Source organism: Alosa pseudoharengus, unplaced genomic scaffold (genome assembly GCF_046254945.1).
Source record: "Alosa pseudoharengus isolate Yale_2024_CS ecotype anadromous, Long Island Sound unplaced genomic scaffold, YU_APseudo_1.1 YU_APseudo_1.1_scf_18, whole genome shotgun sequence".
Taxonomy (NCBI): domain Eukaryota; kingdom Metazoa; phylum Chordata; class Actinopteri; order Clupeiformes; family Clupeidae; genus Alosa; species Alosa pseudoharengus.
The window spans coordinates 31,239,661-31,256,822 of record NW_027468650.1 but is presented as its reverse complement, the minus strand read 5'-3'; the positions used below and the strand labels follow the sequence as shown (position 1 = coordinate 31,256,822).

The 17,162-nt window shown below is 47.5% G+C and overlaps 2 protein-coding genes across 4 annotated transcripts in view; both read right to left on the bottom strand.

The window, feature by feature from the left end:
* sulf1 (sulfatase 1) overlaps positions 1–17,162 on the bottom strand; it is a 49,575-nt gene that overhangs the window by 21,107 nt on the left and 11,306 nt on the right. For all 3 annotated transcript variants that reach the window (XM_076290916.1, XM_076290914.1, XM_076290915.1), the window contains exons 2-5: positions 6,423–6,700; positions 4,561–4,800; positions 3,233–3,384; positions 757–926 (exon numbers count right to left, since the gene is read on the bottom strand). In XM_076290916.1, the coding sequence (XP_076147031.1) occupies positions 757–926; positions 3,233–3,384; positions 4,561–4,800; positions 6,423–6,600 (740 nt within the window). In that variant the 5' untranslated portion in view covers positions 6,601–6,700. The remainder of the gene's footprint in view (positions 1–756; positions 927–3,232; positions 3,385–4,560; positions 4,801–6,422; positions 6,701–17,162) is intronic.
* Positions 7,609–17,162, bottom strand: part of cunh8orf34 (chromosome unknown C8orf34 homolog) — a 175,464-nt gene continuing 165,910 nt past the window's right edge. Inside the window, exon 17 of the mRNA XM_076291170.1 lies at positions 7,609–7,924. Within this exon, the coding sequence (XP_076147285.1) occupies positions 7,609–7,924 (316 nt within the window). The remainder of the gene's footprint in view (positions 7,925–17,162) is intronic.

Below are 17,162 nucleotides of genomic sequence, written 5' to 3'. Positions count from 1 at the left end.
AAAGCATGGAAGCCAGAGGACAGTGGGAGCGGTGCCATGGCCCAGCCTATGGGCTCCGATCCCCAGCCATAAGTCAGTGATGATAGTGCCGCAAAGCCACCGTGGGCTTGGCATGGCGAGCGACACTCCATAAAAACCTCATCCCCTGGCCGGCTCACTGCGGACGTGCCAAGAGTATTCTTGGATGATAAATCATTCCAATTTTTCGTGGTGGTAAAGTCGTTTCGAGAGAGCTACATTCCAATCTGCTGTCATCTCTGGAGGGAGGATGGGTGCACTCGACTTGATACACAGACAAAATATGGGGCCCTTGAATTCCAAACTCAACAGTGTTATATTTACCTGTCAAAACAGTCATCGACATTACTCGTTCTTAAGCTTAGCCTCATCATGAACTCATTTGCAGAGCTTACGTTATCGTACGTTTATAGTCGTGTCTGTCATAAAACCACTGTCACATAAATGCAGACACATTAAAATCAACTGCCATCCCTATTATTCTGTTGTCTGAACTTGTCACAATTCTGTAGTTGTTGTGTAACAGGGTAAAACCTGAAAGGGAATGCTGTTGTTTTTGTACTTTGTGTACTTTTGTACTTGCGCTGTAGAACATTATGTTTAAATACAGTTTAAATGTTACCAAACATATACGTTAAAACTGAGAGTTTTAATGGGAGTTTACGTTTTAAACAGAGTTTAACTCCAGGTAAGTTCTGGAACCCTGGTTCTAGAATGTTCCGAGAGGTTGTCACTCACATGTGCTGCGAAGCGTTGGGGAAGAACTCCGAGTACTGTGGAGCAGAGTCCTCAGGTCCGTGGGGTGCCGCATGGCTGATCACCATCATCACCGGCCGATGAGGGTACATGCGCTTAGACATCCGGAAGAAGTTGATGCTGTCATTAGTGATCAGGTCCGTGAAGTAGTCCTGTTTAAAAAAAGAGGTTGGTTAGGGGGGGCGTAGGAGTTGGGGGTTTGGTGGGGTCAAGCTCAAAATGAAACATTCCTGCACAGCAAGGCAATGAAAGGGATTACAGTGAGACTGTGGAAGTGCTTACATTTTTTCCTCATCACGGCTTGGCCCCTTCATGTCACCCACATACCACCTACAAGGTAGGCCACTGCCTCCGTTAAGGACTTTTACATTGCGTGTGACTTCATGGGGCCATGGCGCCTCATTGGATACGACACCCGGTGTTGACACCAACACTCGCTGACGAGAGAAGGTTGCGACTCTCGGCCCTGAGAATGGTGTTTTGGCAACAGCGAGGTCTCTCCGCCCCTACTGCGAGGCTACGGTCAGGAATGCACAGGAGGCCTCTGGAGGTGACCCCCCACCCCAGCCCAATAACGTGGGGGGAAAGCAAGCCTGGACCCCCTGCTTCCCCCCCAGCATGCACTACAAGCAGCCACGGCTGCTGTGACCTGATCCATTCAGGTTGATGGGAAAGCCACCTGGCCCTGGCTGCCCCAGACCTAAGATAAAACTAACACTAACAGTGCAGCAGGCAGCCGTGGGTGTTGAGGGTGAGGAGGAGGGGGGGGGGGGGGGGTTATGGAGGCCCAAGCTGATTTACAGCTATTGTTCAAGTGGCCTGCTTATGGACTTTGCCCTTCTAGGCCCTCTGCACCCCGTAAATGTCTCGCTGCTCAAGTGCGCCTCTGCAGAGGCACCCCACCCCACCCTGCCATGCATGTGGTGCTCATATGGGGAGTCTGGGAAAGGGCGCTGCAAATCCCGCAAAGACTAAACAACTTGTAGACAACGAAAAAATGAATCCTCTACAATGACACTATGAAAGTGGAGAGGAACCTCCAGCGCATGCTTTTAAAACTAAATAAGTGTACATTTGAGAACTTTGTATCTCTTTCAAAAATCCTGATGACTGCATTTGACCCAGGCACAGCCTTGATCTGGTGAGTCAGGACAAATCTTGACTCGGGGGCGAAACAAAACATGTTGGAACGGTGATCATAATGGGAGGACAATAAAATCGCAATATAAACCACGCTCAGAGAATTGTTGAGTCAGGGACATTTATATGTGGTCACTTTGCCTAGCCGCACTCTTAAGGAGCTCTGTTGATTTTGAAGACAGAACGTCTGGCACAGTGCATTGGACAGTCCTATTACAGTCGAGTCCAAGCCATGGTTTTATGTCACTATCCTCAAGGTTACTCTCCTTCTCTCACAGGCTTCATAAATACCCTTACTAAAACCTGATTTCCGACATTCTCTTTAACAAATGTTATTTAGTCTCAAAATGAATCAAGCCTGACGTCAATCAGGTTCTTTATTGAAAGTTGTTTTATAATTGAAGTATTCCTGTGGTGGGTTTTGAGGTCTACTTGTACGGAAAGTCTCCAGATCCTATATGATGAACCCTTAGTTGCCTCTCAGACTTGTGGGTAACTTTACACCTTCGTCTTATTCAACAAGCAAGCCATTTGACATGTGAGCACCAAGCCAAACATTTATTTACCCATCTTTCCAACGACCCTATTTAAAAGAGTGAAAGCCAGGGCAAATTGTGCCCAGACCAAGAAACCTCTCCTCAAATTCCAACATGCCCCGAGAACTACGCTACCTAGGAGGACGTTGGCAAGCGTCAGGGCTCGGAAAATAAATTCTCTCTGACAGCCTCCGTGGTCCGCAACGCTGTGGAGTCGGGGAGCAAGACGCCATGCTAAGCATAAACTTCTCAAACACGGATTTATCACTTTGTTCATATCCATGTGGGTCTGACACAGGGACAACAAAATGTTTCCCCACTCGCTCTGCTCTGCAGGCTGCCAAAAAGTCTTCAATGTACAGGCAGTAGCATAACATCCACTTTTGAAAAACGACTGTGAAAAAAATAAGGTAGCAATTTCCTTCAGCAGCTTTGCCCTAAGGGCATTTTTGTGTCCTATTGTTTTTGAACACTGTGGTGTTTTTTTTTTCTGTTGCTTTTTTTTTAAAGCCTTGCAACTTTGAAAGACGTAAGCACAGTTGATGCTGTTCCTACTTACACTCAACACTCAGCATCCAACCCCTTTAATTTCCCCCAAATTCCTACCACTTTAGATCAGAAGAGGATTATGAGCGATTTGGCAAACTAGGAATTAGTGCGCAAAAAGAAAGACCTAGCAATTGGACATTAAACCTCAAACAAAGAAGCAAGTTGGATTTAATAAGTGCCCTCTGTTGGAACCGAATCTGCAGTGTGTGAATGGAGGACCCTTGGGTACATACCTTGGCATAATCTGCCCCGTGTTTTTCCTTGTAGCCATTCCGACAAACGGTGTAATTATAGAAACGGGAATTTTTGATCAGCCCCACCCACTCTCGCCACCCAGGCGGGATGTAGCTGCCGTTGTACTCGTTGAGGTACTTCCCGAAGAAGCCTGTTGAGGGGAGACGGAAAGACGAGAAAAGAGACAAACATGAATGTGATGGGTAAAGACAGCAGATAGAAATGACAGCCTTCTCCAGAATGCTTCTCATAGTTTTGGTCTCCTCACTTATCTCGCCACAATGGAACGGATAAGCCTAATGTTTGTTTTTCTCGTTCTTTTTGGAAGTCATAATCAGTGTGGTAAACTGTTGTGTGCGTTGCCCTTGGTAAACATGGACGCTAGGGGATCCCTCTTCCTTCCCGCCTACACTCCTTAATGGCCTCACCTCTCTAGATATGGTTTCTTTTGAAAGTACCTGTGCATGTTTTTCTTTCTCTCCCTCTCTTCTCTGTAGCTTTCTTTTTTTTTTTACGCTATGCTAAAACATTTCCCCCAAAAATGGCCCGGGCACGCTGCCAGTCTAGCCCAGCAAGCTAATTGTAGACTAACATATCAGCTTGAAACCACAGGCAGCGCTGGAGGCCGCAGGCTTCAATCCAGTGGGCGAGCTGGCCGTCAGACAGTCACACACACATATTGGCTGGTGAGTGGGGACAGACCACGGGGCACGGTTTCCATGTTTGGTTGTTTTAAACCAGACGGGCAGACTGAAGCTTAGCCGTTACGTTTGCACTGGACTTTCAGGAATGCGTGGCAACCGGGACGTGACTTTCCAGTGACCCAAAGAATGGGCGGAAAAGGGAACATGTACCATGGCACCAGAGAAGAGGGCACATGTACCATGGCACCAGAGAAGAGGGCACATGTACCATGGCACCAGAGAAGAGGGCACAGAGCCTGTGTGACCCAAGCTGTGTCCAGAACACCCAGTCATTCACCACAAAGTGCACTAAACAGTGAATAACCGTATAGTGGTATATGCAGAGAATGAGTAAATGTTCCAAACACTAGAATAGATTGCTTCAAAATGCAAAGTACTAATTAGTACACGTTGCTACTATACCATATACTGTGCCACCAAAAATATAACGTTTGGATCTCATACAAGACATTTTATTTAGATTTATGTGCACTGAAAAATTGAGGTAACTGTATCTGCCCTGTAATCTCTGTGTCCTGCTTTAAAATGTCATCTGAGCTAATCCCCAAAACACAGCTGCTTCTCTGCAGAGACTAAACACAGTGGTGGTGAGCGGGGGGGGGGGGGGGGGGGGGTGTTCTCACCAGTGCGGTAGCCCGTGTTGTTGAGGTAGACGGCGAAGGAGCGCGGCTCGTGCTGGGCCTGCCACGAGGGCGAGGAGCAGTTCTCGTTGTTGGTGTAGGTGTTGTGGTTGTGCACGTACTTCCCCGTCAGCATAGAGGAGCGCGACGGGCAGCACATGGGCGTGGACACAAAGGCGTTGGTGAAGGTCGTCCCGCCGTCCTCCATGATCTTGCGCGTTTTGTTCATCACCTGCAAGGAGCCTGAAGACCAATGGATGACTCCGTGTTAGTATGACAGTTTGGTGGTCTTTTCATTGCCAGTCGTCCATGCATTCAAATCAAACCAAAAAGTCTTGGGGCTGACCTCTGGGAGACCACACATTTATCTAATGTGAGCTTTGGATGAAAGCGTTTTGCCAAATGACGTGAACAACCGTAAATGTCCAGAATGTCAGATTTTTTGTTTTGTTTCTAGCAGTAGTAACTTACTGCATTGTACTTCTGGGAGATTTCACATGCTCATTCAATATACTGTACCGTGTTGGATCAAGAGACTTCAAAATGTCAAAGTTCTCAAATGAGAAAACCGAGGGAGAAAAACCCCAACATATTTTTCATAAATTCTCAAGGGACGCAAAAGTCATCATGAAATATACCGTGTGGTCACCAAACATTTCCGCGTCATTGAAACATAGACCAGTTATGACCACCACCAAACTATTTACACAAAAAAGCCTGCTTATGCCTTATGGTACTGCCGCTGTGGTTCTGTGGTTTCATGATTCAGTCTTTGAGGCAGAGCTCCTCTCAAATATTTAAATTAGGCCGCATCGAGTCACTGGAGATTAGAATGCAAATAACTGGCAGCCTCCATCTCCTCATGAGAATGTGGTCAGCCAAGCGGGGCCCTTCCATCGTTATATTCTCAAAGAGAGAGGAATTTGATTTAATAACAACTAAGTAGCACCCCCTAAAGCGCCTTTCATTTTTTCCTAACTCTGACGGCACAGTTATATGAAAACACCTAAAGCAGCCGGTCTTTGTAAAAAGCAAAAACAGGCTAATGTGTGATGTGTTTAGAGGTGTTATCAAGACGTTTTTTGAAGATTAAGACCTTTTTTTGGCAACATATTACCACTATTAATAATAAAACCAGGCCAGTCCAACATTAAGCACTCACTGGGAAGGACAACAGAATAGCATAATCACGGAAATGGCAAACTGACACACTACACATGACCCCTCCCGATGCTGAGTAAATGTAACTCGAGGATGTAGTGTTTATTTTCGCATGTCTTTCCTCAGGCTCGAGGCCTCTAGAGATTACTGCATATTGCACTGCCGCTATTCCGCTCCCTAAATGCACCAACTCCATCAAGCCCCCTTTCTCCAGCCTCTTTGCGTCTAGTTTCTCTAGTGATGATGACCCAGATGGTGAAGGTGAATGTATCGCCTGATTCAGAAGCCCTGTGGATCATGGTGGTGTTCAATAGTCGAGAGTTTTTATTTCTTTTTCTCCTTTTTATTTCTAATTTTGTCTTCTCTTCTTGTCCGTGTAGTCATGACACTTTAGAGAACATATGCTCCATTCCCGTCTGGTCACTACTGTTACAATTTATCTTCAATTGACACTTGCTATGATGTGTCATTTCTATCATGCTACAAAAAACATTAAACGTAGGGTCAACGTTTATGGCTTGGGCTAAGCTGCTTTGGACTGTGTACATAGCCCAGATAACTGTTTTGTTTTTGTTTTTTTTGGAGCACACACACAGAGTGGACAGCTAAAGCACCGTGAGGAGCAATGACTGGATTAGAATTGTTTCACCATCACATGTTATTATCCAGCTCCGTCATCAGCAGGCACTGCATCTTGGCCTTACCGAGCTCCACATCCTGGTCGTCGGTCATGATGAGGATAATGTTGGGCCGGATGTTGCGGCGGTCGCGCTGGACTCGGCCGCGAAGGCCCTGACCCCGCGTGGTGAAGGCGCTCGAGGACGACAGCTTGGCCAGCATAAGGCCCAGGGCCAGCAGCCAACCAAGGCTCACAGACCTCATGGTGGCAGAGGGCAGAGGCAGAGGTGAAGGGGACGGGGGGGAGGGGGAGCAGGGCAACAGCTGAACACCACTGGGGGATCTGGAGCTTTCAGCAAAGTATCTGTGGACACAAGAGAGAGAGGAAGAGAGATTTTTAGAGAATGAAAGAAAGATGTGTGTGTGTGTGTGAGTGTTTCAGAAGATGGAGATGAGAGAAGGGGGGGGGGGGTAGAAAGAGACTTCCTTTCAAAGTCATAATATAAAAACAAATGTTCTCTTGGCTGAAAGAAATGGAAAGGACTCGACGAAGGGCCTCTTCCTCTCGCCCTCTTTGACATGAAACAAATGACAGTTCCAGGATCTGCTCAAGCGCTTTACCATACCTGAATCTGAGAAAGCACTTTACATCTGTTTTTAAACCCAAGCGTCACAGATATGTACAGCCATCTACGAACCAAAGAACTAAAACACACGCAGCTATCGATGTCAACCTGAGACCAATAACTTAATCCATTCAAAGACAGAATGAACAGTTAAATCAACATGCATGGATTCACGGTTGTGATTTGCAATGTACATAGACAGTCTCTGAAACTTTTCAGCAGGCACGGATCTCTGAGCAGAAAGCCTCAACACAGATGACAACAACATGCACCCCTACTGTTTTGAGTACTGCAATACATGCACACTAGGTCAGTCAAAAAGCATCACTTCAAATGCAACACGAGCTCCTGAATGCTTCTCACCTGAATGTCTCCACTGAGTTTCATGCTGTTCCCAAAAGCCATGCACCTCTACCTCTTTTTCTCCCTCTCTCTTGCTGTCTCTTTTCTTTCTTTCTCTCGCTCTCTCAGTCTCTTTCACATACACACACTCACACTCATTCACACACTCACGCATGCACACACACACATACACAAACAAACTCACGCACACACACACACCTCACGAGAGTGGGGCCCGCGTGAGCGTGCTACGCTCCTTTTCCTGCGTGCGATGACAGAGAGCAGCGGCCGCTCGCTCGCTCACTCACTCATCTCTCTGGGAGCCGAGGGGAGAGGGGAACCGAGCTCTGGCACTCCACTCCACGCACACAGGGACCTCCCGCCACTGGCTGGCCCGGGAATTCCACCCCTCCCCCTGCACGAATCTCAGCCCATCACAGCCCACCTCTGGCCTGTCACTCATCGGGGGCTTTGGGCTGGTGTAGCCATGATTGACATCTATGGGGAGGTGGAGAGGGGTCGGGGGCAGGTGGAGAAGGGGGGGGGCAGAAGGGCAGCTGGGGGTGGGGGTTCCAGCAGGGCGGAACAGGGGGAGGCGGTTCCACTGCGTTAAACCCGGGCTTCAGACGCCAATCACAAATTTACACAGACACAGTGCTTTGCCCCTGGCCTCATCAGTGTCCTGTTCTATCACCGGGGCCCACACTTGGGAGTGTCCTTTTCTAAAAGACAGGTTAAAATGACAGCGCTATGCTATTTACGGGTTTGGGCTACTGAAGTTCTGGGAGTTGGTTTGGGAGACAGACATGCGCTCCTCTCCTCAGCCTGACTGATCAAAGTATTGTAGACTTTGTAAGTAAGAAACTGATTTCAACATGTGTTTACACAGATGTGAAAGCTAAGCAAGGCAAATTCAGAAAGGTCACATACAAACTTAAATCTTGTTTTCTGGCATGAACATTTTGAGCAAAGCCTCTTTCCTTAGTATGGCATTTCATGAACTAAAAATGTCATCACTGCAATGAACCACAGCACAAAACAGCTTATCTACTCATCTCAACTGATCATACACGATTATAATGCATGAGGTAAAAACCATATGGTAATGCATAATTTAAGTGACCGAAATATGCAATTATAATGTATGAAGTATAGACTAGATAGCAATTCATGAGTTAAATGATGGTCATATGTGATTATAATGCGTGAAGCCTAGATTAGATGCTAATTCATGAGTTCAATGATGGCTTTTGTCTAAAGGCCATATGTGGGTGCACTTTAAGGCCATACGGTGGCTGTTGCCTGTTCTGGGTTAATGAGTCGTATCAGGATACTGGGCAGCTTTACACTTGAGACCCCGCTTAATGCTATTCACATCTCACCCCTCTGCATGCACGCACACACACACACACACACACACACACTCACTCATGCATGAGCACACATGAGGACACACTCAAATCTCTCAACACACACACTCATGCATGAGCACTCACATGAACACCCCCACACACACACTGAAGTCTCCACATGTATCTACACAGATGGACTGACACACACCCCCTCACACCAGTGAGCACCACAAGCTCGACCCATTAATCCTGGGCCCAGTTGCTTTGGGAGGCTTCATTAACACTATTAAGGGGCAATCGAGAGCAATAATCCGTTTGCGGTTCATTTGCTGGGCTTGAGGGGGAGGAGAGGTTGAAAGTGTACGCGCTACCCACATCACAGCTGTGCAGCTCCTTCTCAATTCACCTTCAGGTCAGGTTAGTTGGGCCTACAGTTTTTACATTTGAACAGTTCATATTCAGTGATTTAATCTTCTTTAACATGTCAAAATGGTCATAGACATAGAGAGTTCATTTATCCCCTACACTCTTGAGAATTTCATCCGAGTGAAATACCGAGTCAGCCTCTAAGTGCTTTTTTGGACGTGGCAGCATTTCAGACAGGCAGTGTCACGGGCAGCCGAAGCGCAGTCATCCTGACAGCGCTGTACAAACACTGGCGCTGTTTGGACAAACCCCACGGTGCTAGGGGCTGGCTGGGTCCAGACATCCTCATACCGGATTACTCCCCCTGCCCCTAGCCCCCTCCCCCAGCTGCCCCACACCTACCCCAGGCCCATCCTAACCCACCCCTCTCCACTCAGAACCTCACATCCAGGCTTGGACCCAACCAGTGCCCTCTCAAAGTCAACACACACACAGGAAGGACACCCTCACATTTTCTTGAAACTCTACCGCTAGACAGACACACAGACACAGACAGCAATAGGCACATAGTAAGGACACAGCCTTTTTAACGGTCTTTCTCTCCAGTCTACACCCATAGGCTACACACTCTCTGAAATGGCACGCCACTGACACACTCACACACACCAAAACCCATTGGGCAAGCATGCGAGACAGATCCCAACAGTGACTCCAAGTTGTTAGATTCCAGCCAGTATTGAATTAAACAGGCAAAGAGTCCCTGCAAAGACCCTGTTTACGTGACTCTTGAAAATGAAGGGCTCATTATGCACTGAGGCTATAGAAAGGCTCACTAACACGGCTAGCTAGAATTCTCCCAAAAACAGTTGGCCAAGGAGTCTAATACAGTGCCACAAAATGAGGTCATGTGTTTCTTTGTGACGCCAAAATTAAGCTGGAAGAGCCTCGACCTCAGACACAATTGCAGTCGTTTACTCAGTGCAGTAATTTTAGAACTTGGTAAACCCCCTAAATAACTTTTCTATTTTCTTCCTTTGAATGGGAGTCGTGAATTATGCTTTTTTTCTCTCCTTTTTTCATTCTCTTTTTTTGTTTTGTTTTAATCACCCTTATTCCATCGGAGAAAATGTAAGTCAGCGGGATTAAAACGGAGGCCATTACATCAATCTGAGTGCTGTTCTGCCACCCACTCGCTCAGGACCTCCACCGACCCCGGCCGCTTAACAAAACAAGGTTCCAACCACAAGCCACCAAACCTGCGCGGATCTCGTTACCGTGCCACCACACGGTTTCCATGAGACAATAGCAAACAAAGAACAGCAGTCCATAAAGTCGCCAAGACAACCGAGTAACGAGGCGAGAACGAGGGAGGAGGAGGAGAGGACCAAGAAGAGCTGTTGATTTGCATACAACTCGTAAATATGGAGCATTCTAGAATCCTATTAGAATTCTTTAGCCTGTCTTCATAATTCATATGGAATTCTATTAAGAACCTCCCGTTGATGGGTTCTTTGTTAGAAACTGTGTACGTTTTTGGTTTGGCTAGAAGCTTTACAGCAATTTTTGAAGGTCAAGAATGCTTTACAGCCCCAAACACCTCTCTGCCAACAAAAGATTGTGTAGTAAACATCTTATAACCATAACCTTTTAAGAAGCAAGGCTTTCAGAAGAGCTGTTTTATCTAGGAGCACACCAGTCAACAGGAGTGTACGAGTCCACATGTTGACCTCTGATTGATAATGACCGCATTGACTGCTGTTTTTAAAAGCCACAGCAGAATGCACTTTACTGAGAGCACACCTGACCCAGAGGTTTAGAGTGTAGACATCAACGCCATTCCTGCACACGACGGAATGGCGTCGAGTATGGCTGGGCTAGTTCTCGTTCTCTCTCTCTCTCTCTCTCTCTCTCTCTCTCTCTCTCTCTCTCTCTCTCTCTCTCTGCCCCCAGGCTGGGTCTTCAAGCGCAGGCACACTCTCCCAAGCCTGTAATGAATATGCCAGTCAGGAATGCCATGGACCGTGGAGCTCACAGGGACCGACACAAAACGAAGAATCGGCCCAGCTGGGCCCATGGTCCACTCACACACAACCCCCACACGCACACAAATCACACACACTATGCATGCGCGTGCACACAAACTCACACCATCACACAAACACATGAGCACACACACAAATGAAAACTAGTTAACTATATTTAGTGGCTTAATCTGGTATATTTACCGGGCTTATTTAAATGAGCATGTTTATTTGTGTACATTGTCCCTTTTAAATAAATAAACATAAACAGTAACATATGCGTGCACATGCACATGCACACACATACACACACTCACTCTCTCCCTCACAGACACTTGTTCTTACCCTCTCTCACACACACACGTCCAGACATCCATTCAAAAACCCTTCATTAATCGTACTTTAAGAGTTTGTCATGTTAAAGACTCCACTGAATTCTGTAGTTATGGTCATGTTCATAAAGTTAAAGAGTATCTTTGTTTCAGACCCTAAACTTCAGTCCCTCATTTAAACCACACTAAGAGGAAGCAAATGAGGGTCAGCGAGAGGCCTGCATTTCACATGCGCTGAGGAGAAGAACAAGACACACTTCTGCCTTGTTTCGGACAACAGTACTTCAGAGGATCACATGCACAGCGTGCTGACAACTGGAAACGGAACGCACAAAAGCAGATCGGCAAAAAAAGATCTCTACTTTCAAAGCACTTCAAAGTCCAAAATATATTTAGGGGAAAACAGTTATGGATGTGTGGTTGTGTGTGTGTGTTTGTGTGTGTGTAGCAGTTTCACACAGTTATGTCTCCAAACGTATAACTAAATTTAATGCTTCAAAGTCACAGCGGTCCCTGTCAATTGCTCACATCTGTTTCACAAATGCAGACTTCTGTACAAGGCCGACTGGCACAAAGGGCCTTTATTCATGGCCATGCCGGGACACTACAGAATACATTGTTCTGCATCCCTTATTGTTTTTAGGGATTAGGGGAAATGACCCTTGAAATTAGCCTTCACTGTATTAGCCCGGACTAAGCTGGAGGAATAATATTGGGCAGAGACCGGGAAAGAAGAGAGGTCCTGGAGGTTCAAAGGAGCAGGACAAAAAGGCCACTATAAGAGCTTTCACTTGGACCCACAGCTGCCAAACAACCTCTGAAGAAAAAAGAAGGGGGTGGGGGGCAATTTTCAGATTAATGGGATTTAGGGACAAGGAAAGACCTTTACAGAAAAGACAGGATCTCAATCTTGTTTTTTGTGAAGTTTTCATGATTATACCAGAGGAGCTTTTCGATTTTCCCATCACATTGCTCTCTCACACACACACACACACACACACACACATACCACGTTGCGCTCAAAGCATGAAGCTGTGGCCTTGGTACAGGCACATGAGAGACAATGGCTGAGGTTTTCTGGGCAAACTGTTGTGTGCCACCGCAGCCAACTTCCCACCCGCGTGCCACCCACACTCCCCACCACATACTTCCATGCCCTCCGAGCCCCTGCTGACCTGGGCCAATGATGTGGCTGCCATGATTGGCACTTAACAAAAGCCTCAACCACCTGGGGTCATATAAAACTACCCACAGCATTTATCTATGGCTGCTCTCTTGTGTCGCTACACCTCCAAAGCAGGTAGTCGGCTAGTATGGAGGGCAATTTGGAACATGACAAAAGGATGTCAACTCTTTATTTTATTTTTTTCTCTGGTGACCTCTCTTTGTAGGCTATACAACACGGTCTCCAGTACAGCAGTTGGTATTCATTCAGATCCTGGTTCTTACTCAACCAGAGACCAACGCTGTAGTTATGCTGTAGCGCAGGGACAATGAATGCACCAGACGGGATTTGGCGGCTACATTTTCCTCTGAGCCAAAGGCCCCGGTGGTCATTAGCTGGACGGCAGCTCTGGAGAGGTCAAGGGGTCTCGCGGTGGCGGTTCTCTGGCTCAAACGAGAGCCACTTATGAGGAGGCTGCAAATAAGCGACCCAGCTGATGCAGCCTAAAAAGCCAACCGGTCATTCATGAAAGGAGCTCGAGAGACAATGGGCAGTTCAAAGCAGTCTAAAAGCTCCCCTTATTCTCCCTATTTCTCGCAGTCTGTCTTATTCCACTACCCCCCCCCCCCTTCTGGCTTTTGTCCACTGCGAAACGTGTTGCCACAGTGAGCCAAGTCACAGGAAAACCAATAAAAATGGGAGGATGAAATCTGCGTGGCAGTACAGCTTAGTTAGCATTCTCGGTGCCGCACCGCAATTGCAATGTGAGCTAGCCAGGACAGGTTTGAATTCTGCCCCATGCCGAGAGCAGGGTCCCTGGGTGCGTTCCATCAGGGCTGCCTGTGGCTGGGAATGAAATGGCCCGGATTAGGCCAAAGAGAGGCTTCGCTGAGAGGGAGAGGGAGAGAGAGAGAGCGAGAGCGAGAGAGACGGACCGCGAGTGCATATGCATGTGCGTGAGGACAGTGAATCGCTCACTTCGGTTTGGAGACGGGAGGTCACATAGTTCAGTATGCTGATTATTCCCAGTAGATCTGCGCACTGGATTGGTGTGTGTGTGTGTGTGTGTGTGTGTGTGAGTGGGGGGGGGTGAAATGATTACCGAGCCGCATGAACTGAGAATGCTGGGGTTATGGTTTCGCAAACATTTTTCTAATCCACCACGAGTTGGCTCAGCGGTCTGCGCTGCTCACGACACACTGAGGAGCGACTGTGCGAAAAGGCCCACAGTGCTTTGCAGGGCCACGGGCCAGAGCACACCACAGGCCCACACTCAGCCCCCAAGTGAAGGAGAGCACTGTCCATCCCATCACAAACACACAGACTCCCCATATGCGTGCGTGTGTGAGAGAGAGAGAGAATGAGAGGGAGTGCAAACACACACACACACACACACACACACACACACACAAACATATGTATGTATGTATAGGCCTATGTGGCTGTGAGAAAAATACTACAACGTATACTATACCACTGCACTGCACACATACCAACACCCACACACACACACACCCACACACTTTAAAACTTTGAGGAATTTGTGCACACACACAGAGATAATTTTATTGACACATTGCGTGATGTGGCTGTGGTGAAAATGAACACCATAAACTTGACAGTGCCAATGAACTCAAGGTAACTCAAGGTGAACTCCGGGCAAAACTGGAATAGGCTACCCATTATTTCAGCAAGCAGCCGACTCTGGCTGACATGTGGTTCAAGCTCGGCCCAGCTGTGGGTGCCAGGACTGTTCCACAGCCAGCTCCAGTCTATGACTGTTAAAAAAAGAGGAAGGAGATTGCATGAGCAGCAGTGTACCATTCGGTGCCTCCTGCACCGAGAGCAAATTATGGGCTAGATTATATTGGCTTAGCGACGGCGTTAACCTGCATTTAAAACGTGGATAATCATGATCACATCTTGGGTGATTGCTCTGTGTTGCTTCATGCTCTCTCATTCACTCTCGCACTCACACACACACGCTCAGACACACGCACACACTCACTCCGTTGCAAACACACGCACACACTCATTCCCTTGTAGACACACACACACACATTAACTCACTCACTTACTCCCTTGCAGACACACACACTCTCTCCCTAGCAGAGACACACACATAGTGCTAATTACGTGGTGATGGGAAGAATTTACAGTCCCTACTGATGTGGTTAGTCTTTGTTCTCTCTCCTTCAGGCCGTTTGGATCCATCAGGCAGGCTGTAATGCCAGTCGTATGGTGGCTGACTGACTCTGTCCCTCCCTCTCTCTCTCCTTCCACCACCTCTCTCTCTCTCCCCCTCCCTCCTACCACCTCTTTCTCTCCTTCCACCACCCCTCTATCTCTCCCTCCTTCCCTCTCGGTCTCCCTCCCTCTGTGAGAAGTTGGACGCCTGCTAATCACACGCCACACACCCCACACAAGACGCCTCGCCTGACACCGCCGAAGAACCCACCAGCAGCCTGGGACTCTTTTCAAATGATATGGTGAGGTAGGGGTGTGTGTGTGTGTGTGTGTGTGTGTGTGTGTGTGTGTGTGTGTGTGTGTGTGTGTGTGTGTGTGTGTGTGTGTGTGTGTGTGTGTGTGTGTGTCACCAGGAGAGTGTGTTCTGTCTTTTGGGAGTGAGTGAGGCGGCACAAGGTTGGAGTTAATTGTAAGGTTTTCAGTGTGGTCCGGGGAGAGGAGGGTGGGACTGTAGTCTTTGTTTGTATGTTAGTGTGTGTGTGTGTGTGTGTGTGTGTGTGTGTGTACATGTGGTAGGGAAGACCGGTCCCAGAATGGAAAAGTGGGAGAGTGGGTGCACTGTGTCACTTGACAAGGCCTGTCTAGTACCATTAGGGGAGATGGGGAGCTGATGTTCTCATCAAGAGTAATGCACAACAATGGAGCGAAGCTCGCGAGTCCCAGGGCTGAGAAAACCAAAGGCCGCATGTTTGGAAAATGCTCTCCGTGTGGGACATTCTTGGGTTGTTTTTTCCCCTTAAGCTGTTGGCTTTGCTGTGAATTTTGCTACCTTTCAATCTCTTCCTCCCTCAAGGGATTCAGATTGGGTTTTCTGCGACTGGTTATCCAAGAGAATCTTTCAGAATTTACAAAAGAAATGCAACATGAATGAATCACTGTTGGAGCATTGACCCTTTCGTTTTTTGAATTGATGTGGCCCTGACATTTTCAGTTTGGTGAAAACTCAACTCAAACTACTTTGAGGAATGCCAGTGTGCTTGCTGAATAAAAGACTGGGCCTGAGTTCCCTTGACCTCTTCAGCCTTCAAGCTTGGAGGTCAGTTTTGCTTATAAAAATCAATAACTAAGTTAAATCAGACACCCCCTGATCACATAGCTGTAGCTTTTGTGCAACCAAGAAGGTCAAATGGGGTTGTGAAAGGATAGACTGTGAAGGCTAAGAGCTAAATAATTAAAAAACAAAGTGAGTGAGTGAATGAGTATGAGTATGAGTGTGTGTGTGTGTGTGTGTGTGTGTGTGTGTGTGTGCGTGTGTGTGTGTGCGCGTGTGTGTGTGTGCGCACGCGTACGCCTAAGAGTCAACGCCTCTGAAGAAAATAAGCCAGGAAGTCAAATCACAACAGGTAGCTGGCCTTGACGAGACTCCATTCCACCTCAGGAACCACACTGTGCTGCTGATGCCAGCCAGCGTCTGGGGCGGCACCGCCCTTTTTAAACGGGCTGAGTCCAAACGCAGCCACTTCATAAGCGTATGGTTATGACTGGCACGGATCATGCCATCGGGCCAGACGAGCTGCCCAGCCAAGCAGCGCCATTCACACCTCCCAGCCTGGCCAAAAAACAGTCCTCGATAAATCATACCCGCCCCTCTCACACACAGCCAGCAGTGACAGAAGTGCATGGGGGAAAAATAAGTGACCTTGAGACAGTTTTATTGGAGTTTTCCATAACATGCCTTCGCTCCATCCACAGACGAGACTCAGACTCCGATCAGAAGTCTTCAGAGGAGGCACAGGCCCAGAGTAATGAGAACGGAGACGTGTTTTTTGATGGAGAAAAAGGCTCTTGGGAGGGATGCGGTTTACAGAGTTGGTCCCTCAGCCCATCCTATTGGCTCCTCAGGACATCATGTGGGAATGACACCGCCTGCAAGGGCTCCCTTCATAAGGACTGTGGAAGAGGAGTAGCTCAAAGCTGAGCAGGCAAAGCTACGAGTCATTGAAGAGTGAGGAGTACAACACTGGGCCACTATCTGGTCATCGACTCCTAAACTGAACTTTACACATTGCTTTGGGGGGAGATTCGTGGGGAGAGATTAGTTGTGTCCTTGTAATGCACCTACAGGTCACCACTGGCAAGGGATGTTAGCCTCTTCTCAAGCTTCCTGCCTGGGGGAGATTCCTACAATGTATCATTATATAGCCCTACATCCTCAATGCAAGTGTAATTCAGGTTGCTAGTTAAATTAAACTGTTAGGAATTAGGATGAAGAAAAAAATAGGATGGTGAAAAAAAAATCACGCATAGTAATTACCGGCATTGCCCAACAATGGGACAATGGTGTACATCTTTCCCTGGTTCCCCGTTTTTACTTGCTAATGTTGAGCTGAAGTGCCAGCATTCCTGCTAGTGCCAGGTCTGCTGGGAGGCCCGAA